General features: G+C 43.4%; 1 protein-coding gene across 1 annotated transcript in view; it reads left to right on the forward strand.

Annotated features, from left to right (window-relative positions):
- The window catches only part of LOC137422106 (glutamate receptor ionotropic, NMDA 3B-like), a 48,276-nt gene that overhangs the window by 434 nt on the left and 24,637 nt on the right, over window positions 1–23,205 (forward strand). Inside the window, exons 2-10 of the mRNA XM_068108865.2 lie at window positions 457–2,052; window positions 4,919–5,071; window positions 5,202–6,073; window positions 18,610–18,751; window positions 18,831–19,009; window positions 19,193–19,927; window positions 20,023–20,132; window positions 20,250–20,398; window positions 20,715–20,912. Of these exons, the coding sequence (XP_067964966.2) occupies window positions 1,339–2,052; window positions 4,919–5,071; window positions 5,202–6,073; window positions 18,610–18,751; window positions 18,831–19,009; window positions 19,193–19,927; window positions 20,023–20,132; window positions 20,250–20,398; window positions 20,715–20,912 (3,252 nt within the window). The 5' untranslated portion in view covers window positions 457–1,338. The remainder of the gene's footprint in view (window positions 1–456; window positions 2,053–4,918; window positions 5,072–5,201; window positions 6,074–18,609; window positions 18,752–18,830; window positions 19,010–19,192; window positions 19,928–20,022; window positions 20,133–20,249; window positions 20,399–20,714; window positions 20,913–23,205) is intronic.

A 23,205-nucleotide genomic window follows, 5' to 3' on the forward strand; every position in this document is an offset into this window, starting at 1 on the left:
ATAACTGCAATGAACTGGGATACGCTTAACAATTTATTTGCAATATCTTTCAGCGTAATATATCCCTCGAAAACCTCAGTGAAAATTGCAAAGCAAACTACATTTTTACAACATATTGTATAGACTAACGTTTCCATGGAAACCAAATGCATTGTTGTTGAAAAGTCGATTTTTGAACCTGTCTGTGACGTATAACCAAAGCTAAATCGTTCAAGTACGATGATAATTGAAATTCCATGAAGGACTGGGAGCGGAGAGCAGGTATGTACAATGAATTTGAAATAGTCTTAAGTATATAAGAACCATCGGGTTGTCTGCTCGCAGGCTGCGCGAGTCTACATTTATCCAGTAAAAACACAAGGGAGTCTGTGAGGTGTGATAAAGACGATCTTTAAACGTAAATGGAGCTAATTAACTAGGAATTTGCCTGTGTGTTGGGATCTCTCATTTTGACAGCTTTGCAATCTGGTTCCACCGTAATACCCCTTGATGTTGGAGACGTCGACTGAGTGGAACGAAACTGACGACGCGAGAGCTGAAGATGCCGATCTTGAGAATATACGTGAGCATTTCCAAGCAGGTGCTTCCTACCACTACCAACGACAAACCTCTTCATCGGAATCGTTGCACTGAAAATGGAAATGGAGTAAGCCGTGAAAGAGTACCACCAAAGTCGACTGGCACTTGGGGGCAGATTGGCACAAAAGCCACGCGCGATTACCTTCAGTAATGTTGCGATGACCTCGACGAGCGAGCGAAACTCAAGGAAAGATGACGCGAGGACGAAAAGAAGAACACAGGGAAGAGATGTTGTTTTAAAATATTGACAAGGTTATGTGTCTTGTGAAACATTTATCTATCGATGCCAATCTCGTTATCCAGATGGGAGAATTACGGGGACAAGGTAACATATAGTCATGGCGGCATGCCAACACTGGAGCGGGCATAAAAATAGCTTTCGGTTACAAACTCTTTTGCAATAGTCTGCATTCCCACTAAAAAAGAAAAGAATTTTGTTCCAGGAAAAGTAAGGGCACCTTGTGTCCTAACAATTGGCAAACACCGACTAGCAAGGTTAGCACTCGGTTAGCTTCAACAATGGAGGTGGAAAGTTACAAAGAAGGACTTTACGCAACTGTAGAAGAAACTTCTCTCACATTTAATGAAATCTGTCAGCTTTTGTTATGGCGGCATGATATGCATTAGAGGAATTGTAAAGATTTTTAGTTGGGGTTTTAATACAAGCTCTGCCGAAGCCTTACGTGAAACCTTTTCAAACTTTTAACCTCCTTTTCCATTAGTCAGGCTGGAGATTAGAATGGGTTGGTGGCTGGATTGATGTATTTTGTAGAAATGAGTTTCATTCCTCAGGCCTTCAATGCCAACCATAGATTAAAGGATGTTTTGTCAGCTCAAAGTAAAAAGTCTGCCCATAAGCCATTTATCTGTTTCCCATTTCGACAATCTCAGAATGCATTACCATCAAAAATGGGCCAGATTTCAATATCAGAAGTGCAACGACTAGACGACAACAGTCAGGCGCAGCCATTGGCTAGGCGACCCGGAGCGGCAACTACATATCATGTGATGGTAGCACTTTGGCTGCTCTGTGCCGCATGTTTACTCTTGCCTGGCACAGAAGGCCACCCTGAACCTTGCGTTCTACTTGCTAAAATTGGCCACTCACTTCGGTTGGGTCTTGCCTTGCCTCAAGCCTCGGCCTACTCGCATGCCTTACGGCGGGTTATAAGATCGGCAACAGTTGCCAGGGCGGCACGGCGTGCTTTGCCCTACAACCTCACACTGGAGTTGGTGCCCGTGCCTCAATGGGACTGCCCAAAATGCCGCTTCACAACAGCACAGGCCGCTGACCCTGCTTGGCGCTTGCGCGCCATCTGCGGGGGTGTTGTGGCACGTGGAGTGACTGCCATTTTGGCTTTTCCATCAGGAGCCACCGATTGGCTGCAAGCAGAGTTATTGGGCTTAGGCCTGGGCCTGCCTGTCCTCGCAGTGGCTGTACCAGGAATGGAAACACCGTTTCCAATGCAGAGGGTGAGTTTTGTACAAACACAGTCAAACTTTACACTTCACACATATTACAAAGTTTATCATGTTACAATATCTATAATATCTTTGAAATATTTAATTTGTTGACCATCTATATAATATTACGTATGCCAGTCTGTCTTATATCGTGAGATGTCGGAGAGGTATCTCGCGAGATTGTGAATGGGGACCTGAAGTTAGTTTGGACAGATGTTCTTGTGAGACATATCTCACTGCTACTTTGATTGTGAATGTGGTGAAAGGAGAAGTCGGGAAAGTGGTAAAACAGGTTATGAAGAGGTAGGAGCAGGCCTTCATTTGCAGCTTGATGGCATACTGCTCTCCCCTTCAGGCTGGCAACACTCCCTCTGTCCATTAAGGTGGATAGGGGAGGGGAAAGATAGTTACATATTTCACCATTTTAATGAGGTAATACAGAAATATTGTTGCTGGGACATGATAGGAGGTAATGAGTGTAAAGTAGATTAGTTATACCATTAGTACGTGTTTATCATAAGTGTGCAGTTTCTGACACTAATCAGGAGACACGACCTTGACCCCTCTCCTCTGTAATGCGTCTACAAGCTTTCCCAACACCCCCTCATCAAGTATTTAAATAATTCCCTTTGTAATCTCTCTATTTGTTTTTCTACTAAAGTGAATTGCCAACAGCCAGCTTCACGAGCTGAAACAAATCCCCCAACAAAACGAATTCTCCCCCCCCCCCCCCCCCCCCCTCCGGAGAATGTCAGGCTGACACCTTGTGACCTTGCATAATAAGAGTCACCAAGAGTTGCCAAAATTGTCTGATACTGCTTGCAGCTGTGGATGTGGTAAAAGACGTAAAATTGCCTGGTGGAGAACAAATTGGCGCATGGTTGTGAGGTAAGGATAGCCAAGGGTTGGGGACAGAACACAGCGACTCGGGACGTACAGTTGAGACAGATAGTTGGTTCGAGAATTGAGTCAGAGGGTTGGTTCGAGAAGGTTGGTTTGAGTATGATTGCAAGCTCGGAGGACAGAGGAGTTGAACTCTGGGAGTTTGGAAGGAGTACCTGAGGGTGAGACATGGTTCAGCGGCGCTGAACAGATGCGCAGCCCCAGGACACCACAAAGCCGGACGTGGTCTACCAGACCATCTCTTCCTACCCAAGCTCCGCTGCTGTAGCTCTCCCCGCTCAAACCACAGCACCAACCCTACGCAAGCATCATGTGGGGACAACGTTTATTTTGTGTCTTGTGACCTGGCCCTGTCTGAATATCTCTCGTGTAAAGGAGATAAGATAATGTGATAAGCTATTGAAGTTCAGGTGTGAGGGCATTAATTGTATAAAGTGAATTACTGCGATAGGTGTTCCTTTGTCTTCCTTGTTTTCCCCATTCCCTTTTGCATTTATTAAACCTGTTACCACCCTTGGAGTGTCATACTGATGCGCAGTTCATGATTTGGCATAATAACCGCAGCCTAGTTTAAACTCGTGACCATTGTAAATTTGGCATGAAGGCCTCGTTAGGAGGTTTACAAACAGCAGAGCTGAGTCTTGGGTACATTGCTTGACATCCACCTGTCAGGGGACTAATAGGCTGTAGGTGATATATTTCTTCAGAACTTCAGAAACTGAAGTAAAGATCTGTTCGGCTTTCCTGACAGATAATCATACGAACCGTAGGGCAATTCATCCCTAAATTGGTGATCACCATGGTGGAGGATTTGATCTAGAGTCCACCCCGTGGTCCACCATTACGGTATGTAATGATTTTATAATGGACTTCTGTTTTGAAGAATGGGAAGGAAGGGTTGGGAGTTGAGGACTTTGGGGTGTGGGAGTTGAGGACTTGGGGTTAAGGGTGGAGGCGTTGAGGACTTGGGGTTGGGGTGGGGGAGTTGAGGACTTGGGACTAAGGGTGGAGGCGTTGAGGACTTGGGGTTGGGGTGGGGGAGTTGAGGACTTGGGGTTGGGGTGTGGGAGTTGAGGACTTGGGGTTAAGGGTGGAGGCGTTGAGGACTTGGGGTTGGGGTTGGGGTGTGGGAGTTGGACTTGGGGTTGAGGGTGGAGGAGTTGAGGACTTGGGGTTGGGGTAGGGGAGTTGAGGACTTGGGGTTGAGGGTGGAGGAGTTGAGGACTTGGGGTTTGGGTGTGGGAGTTGAGGACTTGGGGTTGGGGTGTGGGAGTTGAGGACTTGGGGAGAGGAATGGTGGTATTGATTTATTAAAGTAACTACTCTTTGATTAATATTGTTGAAGTTACATTTTACATTACGTGGAATTTCTGTGGGTACCTACTTATATCTAATAATAGAGTAGTTTTGTTTTCTCAAATGCAAGAAACTGAAATTCTGGCCATTGGTGCTTATCCTCAACCTTAAGTGATGGATCCACCCAACCCAACTGGTAACCTGATCACCCATTGGTAATTTAGTATCTTGGACACCATTAGATCCTATAGCGAGCTTTAATTTCTGAAATAATCTTACTTATGTTATCTTTATAGAGATAGAGAGAGAGAGAGCCCAATCAAATTATCTTTAAAATAAAAAATCTCATTATCCTGTGGATTATTAATCACACAGTACTTTTATTAAGTCCTTACTCTGATGGTGTATGGTAATACTTCACATCTCATACATAAATACATGACAAACATGTTTACCACATTATTCTGGCATTCACTTCCACCAATAGTTACATGAGCTACAGACAGTCTCAATCTGTACCCATAAGTTACACACACACACACACACACACACACACACACACACACACACACACACACACACACACACACACACACACACTACAAAACTATGCCAATGATCATTCATTTTGATTGTTAATCATGTGTTTGGATACCATGGTGTGTACATCATGCAGTCGCTGCTGTTGCCTTTGCGTGTAACGTGGAGACCTGGACCAGCTCTACTTGCTCACCTCCTCAATGCTGCAGGCTGGACGAGTCTCGGCCTCCTTCTGTGTCCTGGAGATGAACCCTGGGAAACTTATCGACAATTCCTACACCACGCACAGGTTTCTGCATATAATAGTTTTGTCTGCTTTACAATTTCAGTACTAAATCTACTATGATGTTACATGTTCTGTTTATAACTCAATATATACTCTGAGGAGCCACCATTGACATATGTCCTCTCTCATACAGAAAGAAAACCTCGACTTGAAAACTGTGCTGTCGCTCAGCCTGGCCAATCAGGAGAGAGCAAGTGACCATGGGTCAGCTGATAAACATAGTACAAGATCTCAGGGATTGGCTGATCAGCTGCGAACACTGCAGGCTGTCCCAGCTCCAACTGTGCTGGCTGTTATCGGTTGCAGCTTGACAGAGACAAGGAACCTGCTCGAAGCTGCATCAGTAGCCGGTCTTGGGAGCCGGCGCTGGGTTCTGACCGATGTCCCAGACCGCACAGGCCTCTCTTGGTTGGCTGTGCAAGGCTTTGTGCCAAAAGGCACAGTGGCAATAGAGGCTACAAAGCCTCAATGGCATAAAAAAAAGCAAATGAGGAGCCAGGTTTTTCAGGCCGTAGACTCTCGCTGGAGGAGCAGTGGCCATGAAAATACATATAGAAACGTGAAGCCTTCAGCAAGCCCCAGATGGCATGGGAGAGAGCGAAAAGGTGGATCTGAATGGCAGCAACAATCCACAGCTGGGCCTCAAGACCATCGCAAAATGGCAGTCATGAAGCCAGCTTCATTTTGGCCAAGAGAGCAAGAAAACGGCTTCAATGTGGAAAACTCAAGATCAGTAGAAAAGAAAGACCGCTTTCCCTTTTGGCACCGGACAGAGTCAGTGGAGAGACGGCAGGATTGGGCAGGCAGTGATGGACTGCCAAGAGCCCAGGAGAATATGATTTGGCTTGAGGCGGTTGTGTCAGACGGACTGGAGTTACTTGGCCATGCTGTGCGAACTGCTGCCAATGTGACACCAGAATTGGCGCTCCTTCCTGCCACGACCAGCTGCTTCGGTGCATCATCCAACCATCTCGGCAAGAAAACTCCAGGTGCATTCTTGTACAGGTATGGCAACTAAACAGATCCATTATTTGTAAAGTTTAGGCCCGACATAGTAAAGAAAATTGTTGCTGTTTTCATTGACAAAGGAGAGTGGAAACATTAATTAGTTAAGTTGATGTGGTTTTTTTTAAGGCAAAAAAGGGTTTTCCTATTCTGTGAGCAAAAATAAAATAGGGGCATGGACACATGGTGGACATTTTGGGGTGGAGATAAGGGTCCTTACTTGTATGGTAGGGTAACTTGGACCACATACAGATAGATCGATGGTCAATATGAACAGAGGTAGGGTTGGATGAGTTGGTGGTATAAAAGGAAGATGTCGGGCTGAACTCCAGTACGCCAAGAAAAACACATGTCTTCCTTTCTTAAACTAAACATTCAACTAGAAAGCATATAAAAATGCAAAGCCGTCCGCGTCCGTTTGTATGCAGACGTCTTCTTCTTCTTCTTCCTCTCTATGCTCAAAATAACAAAAACAGTTTTTAAAACGAGAACGGCACCCAGTAGAGAGCATACCTCCGCCTAGTGAACAGTTCACGTTTTGTATCCCACTGATAGGCCCGATCTGGATTCGGACCTGAACCAAAATCTAATCGGCTTGTTCTTGACTCTTAACCAACTCATCCACCTAGTTTATTCATAACTCGTCCATAACTTTTTGAGATATCCTGTTATATGTTGGTTTTTGGCCCTTTCTCCCAATGGTGAAGAATCACTTAAAAATTAAATAATTCTCATATCCGAATCCATATTCAGATCTTCACCAAAATCGAATTTATTCGTCCTTGTCAGACACCCAACCGGTCCAACAAGTTTCGTCAAAATCCGTCCACAACCTTTTAAGATTTTTTTTTTTTTTGTATACAAGATCGAGGCTCGTGAAAGAGCTAACATTTATCACAGAAAAAATCAAACACACACAAAACATATAATAAGGGTAGCGGTAGACAAGATGGGGAGAGAGGGGGAAGCACACAAACACAACATTTGAGAGCAGGGACATCGGGAGATCTGTGGGAGGGAGAGGACTTGGGGGGAGGAGGAGTGGGAAGGGGGGGGATGGGGAGGGGGTGGGAGAAGTATAAAACACAAGGACACTGCAAGGACTTCCAGGAAATAAGTTGGTATTTCAAAAAAGTGGATCTGGGGTGAATTAGTGGGGGTAGAAAAGATAAATGTTTTTTTTTGGGGGGGGGGGGGGGTTTAAACGTTAGACAAGGAGTAGATGTTCGGGGAAGTTCAGTGGAGAAGAGAGAAATCTAAGAAACAAGCAATACAGCAAAGGAGATAACTTAAATTAACAAAACACCGATGGGGAAAGCCTCAGGTTACAAGGCCGCGCACGCGGAGCGAACAGAAAACGATTAATTAATTACAAGTTACACGAATTACAAACCGAAACTAACTAGAAACACACAATAACACATACACAATAAAATAACGAGTGGAAATTTGACAAACACACGAATGGAAAAATACTTAAACTTTGGATGCCGTGGAGAGATCTAAGTCCGCTATGTGTCATTTTTGGCCATATCACTCAATGGTGAAGAATCACTTTTATAATTTTACTAGCCGGATCCGGATCTTCATCAAAATTGAATCGATTCTTCCTTGTCACACACAAAACCGGTCCAACAAGTTTCGTCCAAATCCATCCATAACTTTTTGAGATATCCTGCTATGTATAGTTTTTGGCCCTTTCTCCCAATGGTGAAAAATCACTCAACAATTAAATAATTCTCATATCCGAATCCATATTCAGATCTTCACCAAAATCGAATTTATTCGTCCTTGTCAGACACCCAACCGGTCCACCAAGTTTCGTCCAAATCCGTCCACAACTCTTTGAGATATCCTGCTATGAATCGTTTTTGGCCCGATCTCCCAATGGTGAAGAATCGCTTAAAAAATTCTCCTAAGCAGATCCGAATCCGGATCTTCACCAAAATCTAATCATTTCGTCATTGTCACACATGCTACATCTCTGCCAAATTCGTCGGAATCCATCCACAACTTTTTGAGATATTTTGTTTACAAACCGACAGACAAACAGACAGACAAACAAACAGACAGACAGACAGGGGTGAAAATATAACCACCTCCATACACTTTTGGTGGTGGAGGTAAAAATACAAAATTAAAATTGATGATTTTATGCAACCTTGACCTTTGACCTTTTGATCTAAAAAAAACAATCGGCTTGTTGCTTTTGATTGGTAAACCAATTCAGTGAAACAATATGCAAATCCTTTAAATTTCACGTCAATCGGATGAAAATTGACAATTTTATTAGAGATTGACCTTTGACCTTTTGACCAAATTCTTAATTTACCTTCTCAAAATAAAATGGTAAATTGAAATTTCAGGTCAATTGGATGAAAATTGATGATTTTATGTGACACTGACCTTTATTTTGTATACAGTCAAGGCTCGTGTAAGAGCTAACACATTACACACGAGAACAGGCACAGACCCATGAAACATACAATAAATAAAGGGAGTTGGAGACAAGAGGGGGAGAGAGAGGAAAACATACAAGCACAACAATAGTCGAGAACAGGGACGTCGGTAGATCTGTGGAAGGGAGAGGGCTGGCGGTGGAGGAAAGGGGTACACGGTATAAAACAAATTGACACAACTAGGAATTTCAGGAAAGAAGTTGGAAATTCAAAGAGGTGGATTTGGAGTGTTTTAACGGGGGTAGAAAAGATCAAGGTGTTAGATGGGGGAAGATAAGAGATGGTGGTGAACAGCTATTTTCAAGACGTGGAGGGAGGAGTGGCATTGAAGAGAGTGTAGGAGTTTGTTCCATAGGCGGGAGAAAAGAGGAATGAAAGAGTGAAGGTGAATAGAGTCTTCATTTTGGCAGTTTAACCATAAGAGCGTTGCCGGCAGATCTTGTGCATCCTGCAGGAATATTTGGGGGACAGAGCACAGACAGAGCTGGGGGAGCAAGGCCGGAGAGGAGTCGGTAGAAGACAGAAAGACCACCAACTTGCCCGCGGTGAGAGAGTGAAAGGTCCTCAGGATCAGCTTCATCGTGGAAGATTCCAATGATTCTTAAAGCTTTGGTTTCAACAGCGTGAAGCTGAGCTAGGTGTGAGGCAGGAGCCACCGGCCCAGAGGGGAGGGCAGTATTACATTGACCTGCGGATGAAAGCTTTGTATGTCGTGAGGAGCTCAGAAGTGCCCAGAAAGGACTTCGCACGACGGAGGATGCCCAGACGGTGACTGGCTTTGGAGGCCAGCTTGGAAATGTGGTTTTCCCAAGAAAGATCATGGCAGATAGTGAGACCCAAAATCTTGATTGACAGAACTTCTTCAAGATGATTGTTCAGAAAGTAGATGGGAGGGTTGTCCAGACGGTTTTTACGGAGAGACATAGTGAGAGTGTGAGATTTGTCAGGATTGAAAGACATGTTCCACGTGTTTGACCAGGTTGTGATATTGTCCAAGTCTGCAGAGAGTGAAGAGGCTTCTGCCTGCCAATGTGAGGGTTGAGGTATGGAGCATCAGAGAGTGGAGTCATCAGCAAAGAGATAGAGAGGATTTTCAAGAGAGTCAGAGAGATCATTAATGAAGAGCAGAAAGGGCCCAGAACACTGCCTTCAGGAACAACAGCCTGAACAGGAAATGGAGATGTGAGAATTCCATTCAGGGCCACACGTTGACTGGGACAAGAGAGGAAGTCAGCAGGCCATGTGTGGAGATTTCCATGGATACCATAGGAGGAGAGTTTGGTGAGCAGAGCGGGGTGCCAGACTATATCGAAGGCACAATATATGCCTGTGAGGGTTGGCGTGAGATATGTCAAGGGAGACAGCTCTGATTTCCTATTTGGCATTGAGGGCCTCCATCCATTGTTGAGACAGCAGAAGCAGCATGTCCAGACCTTTAACCTTTTGACCAAATTCTTAATTTGTCTTCTCCATATTCTTGTAATGAAGCTTTGTTGAAAATTTGATGACAAAACTCAAATGGTAAATTGAAATTTCAGGTCAATTGGATGAACATTTTTATGATTTTATGTGACCCGGAACCTTGACCTTTTGACACAATAATTTTAAAAGTTATGGCTGGTACACACACACACACACACACAGACACACACACACACACACACACACACACACACACATAAGTGATTACAATACTACGTCTCCTGCTGTGCAAGGGGATGGGCTAACAAGGAGGCTCAATGAGAAAACAAAAATGAATTCACACCAACATCACATTCCATCTTTTCCATTGTCAGGTCACAATGTCCACAACAGGAATGGTGCTCACTTCACATGTAGTGCCCAGATAATGAGTATCAAGAATAAGGAAGGGGAGCAAACATTAATCAGCATGCACTGATCTGTTTTTAAACTAACCTGTACCATGCAGTCTGGCCCAACCCATTTGGATAAATAATGACGGTGCTCGGGGAAGATGACTTATCAATGGCAGTTTGGGGACCGCTGTGTGCAGAGAACCCCAGGCCACATGCTCCACTTTCACATTGGCGTCCTCGCTGATTTATAAAGGGTTAATTGAGCAAGTTAATCGAATCGATTTTTGGCGAGTCTATTTTTAAACAAAAGAGCTACAAATAAAGTGATTATTTCAAACTGCTTCCTAGCATCAGTGCCCCCAAAAACACTTCATGCCAAGAAATGCATTGGTTCGTTTGCCATTATTGTAACCGCCTCATCTGTAATCAGAGAAAGAATTTAGCTAGAATGTCAGCACACAATGTCCTGCTCTTGCGAAACACACCTTGAGAGCTTTAATGTCCACCAGCATGTGCGTGCAGATAGGACAACCAGCTTAACACCCCCATTGAAGACAGTGTACTCGCCGATGCAAGTCTCTACCTGTGAAGGACTGGCATGAAGTTCATTATTGGGGCTGGAGTCGAACCCAGACTAGACACCTCAAACATGAGTGCACTACCTCTGAACTATTCTGCCAGCCAACAAGTACACATGAGTATACGCACATTAGGAACCTTGGCACAGGAGGAGACCATTTGGCCCATCTATATAATAATACCGTAAGGACTCGACTTTGTTATCCCTTTTACACCGCACCCAGTGACCCGATGCCCACGGCACTAATGGATTTACGATCTACGAACCGCGCTCTTTGTTTATCACGTACAGACATACTCGAAAAATCTGAATTCGCCGACGTTGGGGCCCAAAAGCATCCGATTAACTGCCGATACGACGCCATCTTACGACGCCATCGTATTGGCGTCTGCTGGGCGAAGGCGAAGCGAGCCATCCGCTGATTGGACAGTCGAGTGGTGTGATCATGGGTGGTGTGAACCAAATGGTCTTTTTATTCCCTTGAACATTTTAAATTAGGATATATAAGGAAACGTCTTTATCGTCATTTTAATAAAGTTAAATGGAGTGACGTTGCGATACTCGGGGTGCGTTGCATAAATCCTCGTAACTCAGAGAGGTGTAGCAGGTGGCGAGACGTAAGGAAGCTTAAAGATAACGAGCTGAAAACAGACGAACGATATGTCAATCTCTTTCTACACCGAACGGAAATAAAAGTATGAGAGCGGGAAGGCATGGCCTGAGCACTTCGAGCAGAGAGGACTGATTGGACTTAACTTAAAGAGAAAAAATTGGAGCTTAACGGAAGAAGAAGATCCTATGTGCGCTCCCCTATGCCATCCATAATGGTACACTCTATCCATACACCACATCCTTCCTTCCGTGGATGTTCCACGGGTTTCGGCTAGTCATGCCTACACTGCACCAACCCCAATATACAATGCAATATTGTATGCTCGCAAAGGTACCCGGTACTGCCGGGCAATGCAGGGTTCCTCCTCCCATACCCTCCCCTCCCTCCGGACACCCACACCACCAATTCCCCTCTCTCCTCCCATCCTATCCTCTACCTCTGGACTCCTCTGGACCTCACCCCATTCCATGCCTCCTCCCATCCCACACCCCTCCATCCAGACTCCCATCTCACCCCTTCTCCTCCCTCCTCTCACCTCCTATAATCCACTCCTCCCTCCTCCCACCCCTACTCCTGCCTCCTCCCATCCCACCCATTCCCCTCGCTCAGGGCTGCCAAATCCACCCCTTCCCATGCCTCCTTCCACAAATGAATTTTCGCAGAAGTTAGCTAAGGTGTTAACCTTTTTTCTACAAACTCTTCTTTCACCCTTGAGAGTTATGGCATTAGCAGAGCAGTAAAATTAACTCTAAATCGAAGTATAGGTTGTGTTTGTACTATTTGGGGTTTTTGAATGATTATAGTGCATTTGAGAGATGACGTGACTCCTTTTTTTTTTTTTTTACTTAGCGATCGTTGTAACGTCTTAAAGAAGTTTTTTTTTTTTTTTTTTTTTTTAAATTTTAACATCTGATACCATATTTGTGTTTGATGATAGTGAATAAAGCGTTTTTAACCACGTTTGGGAAAAAAATGAACCCCCCCCCCCCCCCTCCTTTCAATTCCTGCCAACCCGCATTTTATCGCCTCTAACTTCCCACATGTCATGTCCAAATCTGCACCCTGAGGGACTAATTAATCGATATGGCCGAAATAAGTCACGGTCTAGATGTTTATCCTCGTCGTCATGTAAGAAATCCGGCGTAGCAAGCGTTAGCTAGCTACCTGGTAACTGAACAACCCCCTGGACATCTCGCCACCATGCAGCACATACAAAATGCCGCAAAAAGAACAGTTGTTTTTTTTAAATTAAGGACTTCAAATTAATCATGACTACTTTCGTTGTAATGAAAACGTACCTTGTCCAATTTTCAATGTGTTGTTTTAGTTTTTAAAATGTACGTAAACTCAGAGGCGATGTTGAGCGTATGAAAGAGGACGTGTACTTTGCATGTAACTTTAAAGTGTGTGTGTACATTTCAAAGTGTATGTTAACACAACTTGTTTAAAGTGTACATGAACACAATAACTTCTAAAAGAAGAAGTAAAAATTTATCTCTTGGGAATTTCCACCTCCCAACTAATTAATTATGTCCACAGACATTTCACGACCAATCCGATTTTCACCGCCTCTGATGTTTATTTACTTCACATAATATGTGAATTACATGTCCAGAAGTTTGTTTATAAATCTTGTACTTGTACACTATTCAGCCTTGAAAAGTCTGCCGAAAACCAAGTTTTTTATTATTATTAAAGACCTCACTGTTTTCTTTCCTCTGCATTATGAGAACATACCTTCATTGGGTGGTGTATAGTAGACTGCTGCTGCAATTGCTGCGAATAAAACATGCATTACCTCATTTCCTCTGCATGAGTTGCAATTAAAATGTACATTTGTTTTCTCAAAACGGTGCCTTCATTTAATTATAGAAGATGCGTTGGTCGGTCTTCAAATGCACACCAGAGGCCTGTGCTGCCTGTTCCAAGGCAAGGCATTTTTGAGCAGGCTGAAACAAAATGGTAGCTTAAGACCACTGTGAGGTGAAAGTGGGCTGACCAAGAGTTAGCCTTATTCTGGTTTTTCATGATGAGCACTCTGTTAATTATCTTCAAAAGGCGTGTTTAAATTTACCCAAATACCCAGTTTTCGTTCATGCATTCCATTGCATTCCCCTTAGTATGCATGCAAAGTTTCGGGCTGCCAGGTTTCATGGTTTTGGAGTTATGGTGGAAACACACACACATTGACATTTATTATTACGAGTGGGGTCACCGGTGGGAATCCCATGGGCATAGAGGTGTATCGTTGGGATCGGTGCAGCCGTTTTTGCGGTACCCGGGACAATAACGTTAGGCGGGAGTCCAAACCTGAAAATGCTGGAGGCCAAAGCTGAAATTGGAAAAACAATTTCGCCTATTTTACTCCAGGGGTCCCAGGATTACCCACCCAAAATTTATTTGCGATCGGTTCAGCCGTTTTTGCGGTACCTGAGAATGGACAGACGGACAGACAGGCAGATGGACGGACAGACAGACGGACGGACATTTGGTGATTTATAGTAAGATATAGACGAGCAGAAACCCATGGTAAAAATACCATGATGTAAAAAAGCAAACAAAAGGAAGTTTTTTGTCTCTGCGCTTGGTGAAATAGCTCAAAAATGGGACGTTATGTTTATTTCATAAGAGCAAAGAAAAATAATTTTGGGTCCTCTGGGTTCTTAAGGGTCTTTGGGGGTATTTTGGGTCTTTAGGGTCTTTAAGGGTCTTTTGGGTAGTTGGGGTATTTTGGGTCTTCAGGGTATTTTGGGTCCTCTGGGTCCTCTGGGTCTTTTGGGTCATGAGGATCTTGTGGGACTTAAAAGGTCTTCAAATGTCTAAGGGATCTCAGCAGCCTCCAGGAAAGGAAAATTCCTCACTTCACATTATTTTCCTACGGGGACAAAATGATGAGCAGGTCGAAATGTATATTCCAACAGTTCGTAATTAATAGATGCACTGTACATAATTAATAGTCAGAATGGCAACCAACATTTACACAGTACGTAATTTATATATATATATATATATATATATATATATATATATGGTCACAGGCTTCACCGCCTCATCGCCTCACTGCTTCACATACCGTGTTTTTCAGTTTTATATCTATTTAAAGAAGAGGAAGACGTTTTGGTCATAAATATACATACATACATAACCATATACGTTTGCTCCATTATAATAAGACAGATTGTTTGCAAAGAGAAATACAGTATTTATTTATCAGGCGAGTAACTGTACAATACATTATTTAACGATGGTAATTCATCCGTCATGATCATGTTGGACACTCGTGGTATGCGCCACCTCTGGCAGGTACCTCCATCTGTGTAATAATGTTTGTTCGATAGTAATTGCTGGCATAATACTTTCTTGGCAAAAAATCTCTTTGTCATTCGGGTGAGACAACGACAGGGAGCACCACCAACACACAAATTTGAATTATTTAATTATTGATACATACACTTTACCGTCACCACGACAGACATGCCATCTTGATTTATATATTTATATATCTTTTCTCAATGCACTACTGCATACCACATTTAATTATTTATTTCTTTTTACCCTTTACCATCATTGCTACCAACAGACTCACTCGTTAATGGTTAGGTGATTTGAAATGTTTGACTACTTCTTGCAGTGCCATGCGTTTTGGGTTAAATGATAATTATCCAATTAACTTTTAATTCTGTATCACTAAAACTATACCCTCTGTCTCAGAATTTGATCGAGTGGGAGGATATTCATTTGTGGCAATAGCAAAATATAGTGAGAGTATAATAAGGAGGGGGCAAGGTGGTATACTGAATATGTTTCATTTGATGAGTCTGCAGTGTTGTCAGACGGAGCTCTCTGGTGCAGATCTTCAGGATACTGAACATGTAATTAGGAGCAAGGGGTTATTAGTAGTGGGATGGGGATGGTAGGGGAGAATCCCACCTGGCTCCAGATATTTGTCTTCTTCACTGATGTTTCCTTTTGGGTCTATGGAACCATCCCTGTGATGAAGAAGATGATAAAATAAACAAGACATTGACAGACACAGTCCATCTAGCGAAGGACAAGTTACGATTAGGAAAGTACTTCAAAGGTCTGCATCACCTGGCAATAGAATATACAGAAGAAAGATAAAAACTGATTGTGGACAATCTTAATGTTTAGCCCCCAACCCGGGAGTCAATCAACCCAGCTGGGATCTTGTATTTTCGATGCTGTCTGTCTGCGCGTCCATCCAGACTCCAGAGCCTCTACTCAAAAATGACTGGACTGATTTCTTTCATATTGGGCACATGAAACCAATAATATCTGGGCATGAGACGCGTCAAATAATTTTGGGATCTTGGCCAAAAGTAATGGGACACCTGATATTATTTCCAAATTCTGGCAATTCTTCTTCTTCTTCTTCTTTCTCCTTCTTCTTCTTTAGGCATCTACTTATCGTGCTGACATTTTTGTCAATTAAAAAAAAAGTGTTTCATTTTGGATCTATTATCTATTTCGGATCTATTTTGGCAATTTGCAATTTCAATCTCTTTGCTGATGACTCCACTCTCTGCCTCTCCATTCCTCATCCCTCAGATCGGCAGTCTGCAGCCTCCTCACTCTCTGCCGACCTGGACAAAATCACTGACTGGGCAAACAAGTGGAACATGTCTTTCAATCCTGACAAATCTCACACTCTTACGATGTCTCTCCGAAAAGAACGACTGGACAACCCTCCCATCCACTTTCTGAATAATCCTCTCCAAGAAGTTCTGTCGCTCAAGCTTTTGGGTCTCACTATCTGCCATGATCTTTCCTGGGAAAACCACATTTCAAATCTGCCCTCCAAAGCCAGTCGCCGACTGGGCATCCTCCGTCGTGCGAAGTCCTTCCTTGGCACACCTGAGCTCCTCACCACATACAAGGCTTTCATCTGCAGCTCAATGGAATACTGCTCTCCCCTCTGGGCTGGTGCTCCTGCCTCACACCTAGCTCGTCTTCACGCTGTTGAAACCAAAGCGTTCAGAATCATTGGAATCTCCCGTGATGAAGCTCCGAGGGCCTTTCACTTACTCACCGCAGGCAGGTTGGTGGTCTTTCTGTCTTCTACTGACTCCTCTCCGGCCTTGCTCCTCCAGCCCCAAATATTCCTACAGGTCGCACAAGATCTGCCTGCAACCCTCTTATGGTTAAACTGCCAAAATCAAGACTCTCTGCTCACCTTCACTCCTTCATTCCTCTTTTCTCCTGCCTCTGGAACAAACTCCCTCACTCTCTTCAATCCCACTCCTCCCTCCAGGTCTTTAAAACAGCTGTTCACCACCATCTCTTATCTTCCCTCATCCAAAACCTTGATCTTTTCTACCCCCGCTAATTTCACCCCAAATCCACTTTTTTGAAATACCAACTTCCTTCCTGGAAGTCCTTGGTGTCCTTGTGTTTATACGTCTCCCACCCCCCCACCCCCCTTCCCACGCCGCCTCCCCCCAAGGCCTCTCCCTCCCACAGATCTCCCGATGTCCCTGCTCTCAAATGTTGTGTTTGTGCATCCCCTTCTCTCCCCATCTTGTCTACCGCTCCCCTTTTTATATACTTTGCTTGTTTGTCTGTTTGATTTGTTTGTTTGATAAATGTTAGCTCTTTCACGAGCCTCGATTATTTATACAAAAAAAAATATATACGTATATATATTATTTTTTTTAATACAGGAGGGAATAATACAGGATTGTATATGGTTTGTTCGGGAACCATAATAATGGAGGGAGGGATTAAGTGGTTAGTCTTGGTGTCCTTTTTCTGAACGCTTTTTCAAGAATAATTTTTCCATTATTTAATTTATAGATTATTATTATTTAATTTTTCAATTTTCAAATTTTACATTTTTGCCCAATTTTCAATTATTTAATTTTCGATTATTTAATTTTCCCCAATTGTCAATTTATTTTCTTCAGTTATTTAATTTTTAATGATTTAACTCTTCGATTTTGAATTATTTTTTTTTCCACTATTTCATTTCCCCATTATTTAATTTTAATCAATAAAGTTTTCCCTTATTTATTTTTTAATTATTAGGGTTCCTTTTGTTCCCATTATGAGGCAGAATTTCAAATGCTACCAATTGGCGAATACTACGAGTAGGCTTTACCGGGAACCATCAACGATCTCCGATGGCAGCTCTCTAGTTTATTTATGAACCCTTTACCATCTCCACTACCAAAACACAATTTTGAATAACTTAATTATTGATACACATTTTACCATCACCTCAACTGTTATGCATCTTCATTTATTTATTTATTTATTTATTTATATAACTTTTCTATCTCCACTACCTACATACAACCTTGAATTTATTTATTCAAATGCCTTTCACCATTCAACTACCTACATAGCACATTTATTTATTTATTTACATGCCTTTGTAAGTTTATTTATTCAACTACATGTCCCATGTCATACATCAACTACATGTCCCATTCGGTGCGGTTGGGAGGCTTTGTCGTCTATGAGGAGTTGCATCCTTAAGTTTATCTTCACTTGTCTCGATCCATTCTTTTTGTTGGTGCTCATTTCCTATCTGCCAGTCCGTCTGTTTCGTTTCCCCCCTGCCCCTACGTTCCCCCTCTGCCCCTACCCTGTGGGATTCAGCTCTTCGATGAGCCCCGACTGTTGTGCAAAAAGTAGATATTTTCCAAAAACAGCTTTATATTTGCTTTGTCTTGCTGGTGAAATTTGCATCATGTCCAGAACATATCCCTGTCTTAAAACAAATAGCACTGGGATGTAAATGCGATTTCGCACAACCTGTACCCGACTGAGGTGATGCTATAACACCATGAGCAATGCAAAAGTCTGTTAAATTCGTGCCTTGAAAAAGATCACAATCAGACTTTTTCTTTTTCAATGGATCAGAAAATCGGGAACATTTTGGGAAACCAAAGATAGCACAATAACACAAGGCTATCATCTGTCTCTTGGATACTAACGATTGTTTGTCTTTATAGGTTTCTCGGTCTTTGGTGCAACCAATTGTGTGAAGGCCAAATGACGGTTAATGAAAGATAATGTTTGTAATTTTTCTACTATTACTGCAGTTTCATTCGGAACACCACTTTTGAGGGAGCTTTGGGCCTGGTTTCTATGGTGGATGGGAAGGTGACGGTGACCCCAAACCCAACTCCAATTTGGCAGTTCGAGTTTAATTCCAAGCAAGGGCAGGAGCCTCAGTGGCGACAGGTGAGTTGCTGTGATTGGTGGTCAAGTTAAGGCAATGAATAATCGGAGGATTGCAAGCTCTGTTCTTTTGTCCTGACAGGTGGGAGAAGGTGACGCAGAGAAGCTGTGGATGGAAAGCACCTTCTGGATGGATCGTCAGCACCACACCCTTCAAGTTGTCATCTCGGCTGCACCACCGCTGCTCTCAACAACGAACCAGGCACAATCTAGGAGTTGCGAGAGTGGCAGGCGCTGTACTCGAAGCAATGGACGACAAGGGTAATACTCCTACTAAGCAGGTTCCTTTTGTACAAAGCGAGAAAGCAGCTATTTCAAATAACTCTTTACTATATCAATTCAAGGAGAACAAATGGAATTATTTAAATGTGGAAAACTTGGATATAGAAACTTTAGTATTTACTATTTAGCTTATTTGCTATTTCTCTGACTTTTTTGCCACAGGTGCTGTTCTGGGCTGATTGTTGCTTTCCTGTCTCAACTTGCCTTGGATCTAGGTGGTCTCCTCGAACTCAGGGTTTCCCAAGGTCTCACTGATGGCAAATTTGACATTGACCTAGCCGTGGCATTTCGTCCTGAGTTAAGTGCGTCTGGACTGGATTACATTGGCCCGGTACTGACTACAGGGATTTGGGTGCTCAGCCTAGAGAGTTACAACTCTGCAGGACTGACTACCTCCATCAGTTGCCTCCACTGGGTCGCACTTGCGGCGTTGGCTGCGTGTGTTGGCCTTGCATCTTCGGCAATGGTGTGCTTCGAAAGGGCAACATGGGGCAGGGGGAAAAAAGAAGCAGCCAAGCGCAAGCCCCAAAGGCAAAAGCTGGGTCTAATTATTGGCTTTTGCTGCAGTCTTCTTGCTGGACGACCAAAGCATGGTCTGCCAATGAAAAGTCATGTGGCATGGCTAGTTGGCTCTGTGTGGGCCACTGCCGGCCTTTTTCTGATAGCTGGCCTTACAGCTCAACTCGTTGCTGAATGGACTCGATTGAGACAAGCCCATAGCATTGTCTCCGATATCCTGACAGTAGAACAGAGTGGAATATTTCACCGCCCGAAGCAGAGAATTGCCATGGTAGCAGGTAGTGCTGTGGAAACATCTCTAAAACAATTTCCTCTACATCAGCCTTCTATTGTCCCCTGGGCTGTGAAGTCTGCTGCAGATGGCCTTGAGCTTTTAAGGTGAGCTGTGAGGTTGACTGTGACCAGTAAACAAGCTGCAGGCCAGGTTGTGATCATTATTAAAAGCAGCATCTTCCCTGTGCTACGTGCTGCAGATCTGGGGAGGTTCGAGGCCTCATGCTGGATGGTGTCACGGCTTGGCATACCATAGCGCAAGATTCATCGTGCCGCTTCAGTCTTACTGGGCCACTGCAATGGAGCACGGGTAGGTAATTTACGACATAATCATGCAATAAAACGTCGGCTGATTTGCTGCACCCTGTAACTTATGAATGTAAAAAAACTTATGGTCCAATTTACAACCCTTTCCTGCTCCTCACAGAGCTGGGATTGGCTGTCACCCCTGGGTCACCCTTCCTTCAACCAATTGCAGACCTTATGGAACACTACCATGACACCGGTGTCCTAAATAAACTGCAGACTCAGTGGTTAAACCTCACAGCTTGTGCTTCACACGTCGAAACCCACCAGGTAGAAACTCCATAATAACTCTCTGCATGTATTTGGCTGATGTACTGTCTAAGCATTCTGCACTACAGATGTAGTTAGCATACTATGATGACACCCCTATGCTCAATTGCATTCAAATGACTAAATTGTGGGAACTATCCCAAAATATCACGTACACACCTGAGCTTATGCAATGGACACAATTGCTTACATTAATTTCCACGACCGCTTCCAAAGATGAGGACGGTTTCTGCAGCTGACATCAAAACTATTATTATAACGATAAAAGATGAGGCAGGTGACATTTTCCTATTCCGTTTACGCATTTCCACAATAGGCTTGGAGACTAGACATCACTGACTTCTCCAGCCTCTTTGCCTTCCTGGCTGCGGGTCTGGCACTGTCATTGCTGATTGCTGCTGGTGAGTGTCTGGCTGCCTATAAGGGATGCCTTCATCCAGCTCCGCAGGCACGACCTGGAGAGCTTCGGGGGGTCATCGGCTTGGATTCAGCACTTGGGCCTCTTGACAGTCAGGTAAGACCTAATACAACAGGTTGCGATTATATCCAATTTCAAGAGTTGAGAGTTTTGGGGGAACCCCCCCCCCCCCCCCCCAAAAAAAAGTCGGGCCAAGCCCTCAAAAGGCTTGGTTAAAAACAAATATTGCCCGGATTTTCTCTGGTCTATAATAGGAATTTTCCTCTGGGTCCTGTTTTTTCTCTTTCTTTGGTTTCTATAACATCATAGCAGCCTGGTTAGCATATTGGTTTACATGCTTGCAGAGAAAGCGAGAGTTCATATCCCATGCGGTATGAAAATTTGTACATTGTGTCCTAATGTCCATGTGTAATCTCTCATCGACAGTAACATGTATCCAAACTCTCCCATGTGCAAGGGGCGCTGTAAAGCAATTGCACGGCCAAAAAGCATTACCCAGCTAAAGGAGAATGACATTACCATCGGAAAATGGGATGCCAGATGGCCCTCATTGTGGTCAGAACAAGTCCACATCTGACAGCTGTTTTGGACTTAAACCTTCTTCACTGAAACAAAGAGGCTGGTAGGAGAGTGAGAAAATAATCTCCAGCCCCCCTAGTCCCGCATTAAAGGCCAGTAAAGTGGTATCATTGAGGGAAAAAGCAATCTCCCTTGAAAATTCTGGTTAAACCGCAGAAAGAAAGGCGTCAATAGAAAGATGTGCCGGACATCTTTGTCGGTCAAATAAGGATAGAAATTAGGAACATACCTTGCCAAACACCAAGCAACTAAATTAATTAATTTGGTGAGTTGTCCTTTTGGCGAAAGTGACAGGAGCTTGAGGCCCGAGGCAGTATGTTCATCAAATCCTGGGCTCAATTCCTAGCAGAAGCGAATCAAATACAATATCAGCAGGGGTGCTGCTTCTACTTTGGAAAACCGTTAAACTGGATGTCTTATGTGCTGCACAGACGAAGAACATTTCACAGCATGTGGTGTTTGAAAAGGCTATCTTATGCAATATTTCAAAAATGTATTCAAATATACTGCATTTGCAGCCTTTGGGTAAAAGGTGATTGAAGAAAACATTGAAGTATGGTGATAACGACGCATAATGGTGACGGTTATGTCTGATATAACCTAATGGAGCACTGCAGTTTAGAAAACCTTCACGTTCTTGTTCTGAAGCCATTCCAGTGTTGCTTTCACTGTATGCTTGGGGTCATAGTCCTGTTGGAACGTACATCTTCACCGCAGTCAAAGGTCTTTTGCACTCTGAAGAAGGTTTTCCTCAACAATTTGTCTGTATTTGGCTCCATTCATTGTTTCCTCTCTCCTTACAAGTCTTCCAGTCCCTGCCACTGAAAAGCATACCCATAGCATGATGTTTCTGTCACCACACCATGCTTCATGGTAGGGTGCTGTCGTCATGCGAGCCCGAATTATTGGAAATTCCATCAATCTGATGCTGGGCTCAGGAAAGTTCTTGGGAATTGTCCTTAAACTTAGGAATTGGGAATTTAACCTCAAAACTTAAAAAACTAGGGGATGATTAACATCGACAAGCATGTGCAAATATATGGGACAGATGTCTTTAAAGTATGGAGGAAACAGAATCTTTCTGACAGGCATCATGATACTCTATCATGCTTCTACATTGGCATGACCATTAAACTGGATGTGGTATGTGCTGTACAGACGAAGATAATGATCATCTCGCGGATACTGATCCACAAAAGACAGTTTTAGTTCACACCGACCTTGCTAGAGAAGTCAAATTCAAAACTTGACAGCTCAGAAGCATGCTCACAAGGATGACCTTAGATACCGTACCAACCTTTAAAATGTAGACCCGACTTGTTGCCATGAGCATTTTGTGATTAGTGCAAAAGGATGATTCCAGGAATTAAATATTGTGAGGGTTGGTCTGTCCCTCAAATTTCATGTCTTTTCATGCTAATATATTGAAGAACTAGAACAACCCAACCCATCCAGCAAGTTTCGTCCAAATTCATCCATAACTTTTTGAGATACCCTGCTCACAAACAGTCAGCCAGACAGACAAACAAACACAGAAGAGAAAACTCAGCCGACATCCACCATCCACCAAAAAACACAAAAAATAACATTTTTGCCAAAGCACGTGCGCACTATTTTGCCAAAATATTTCCCGGACAAACAAACAAACAAAGAAGAAAGAAAGCTAGAAAACAACCAGAGTGAAAACTGAGTACTCCCCTTCAGCGTGCGTCATTGCTGGGCCCACTTTGGTGCCCGGCGATGATGTCATGCAGCGCCTGGAGATGGAATAGGAAAGGAGCGGTGTGCGATAGGAAAGGAGCAGTGTACA

This window comes from Myxine glutinosa, chromosome 1, assembly GCF_964187855.1.
Source record: "Myxine glutinosa chromosome 1, kmMyxGlut1.1, whole genome shotgun sequence".
Classification (NCBI taxonomy): domain Eukaryota; kingdom Metazoa; phylum Chordata; class Myxini; order Myxiniformes; family Myxinidae; genus Myxine; species Myxine glutinosa.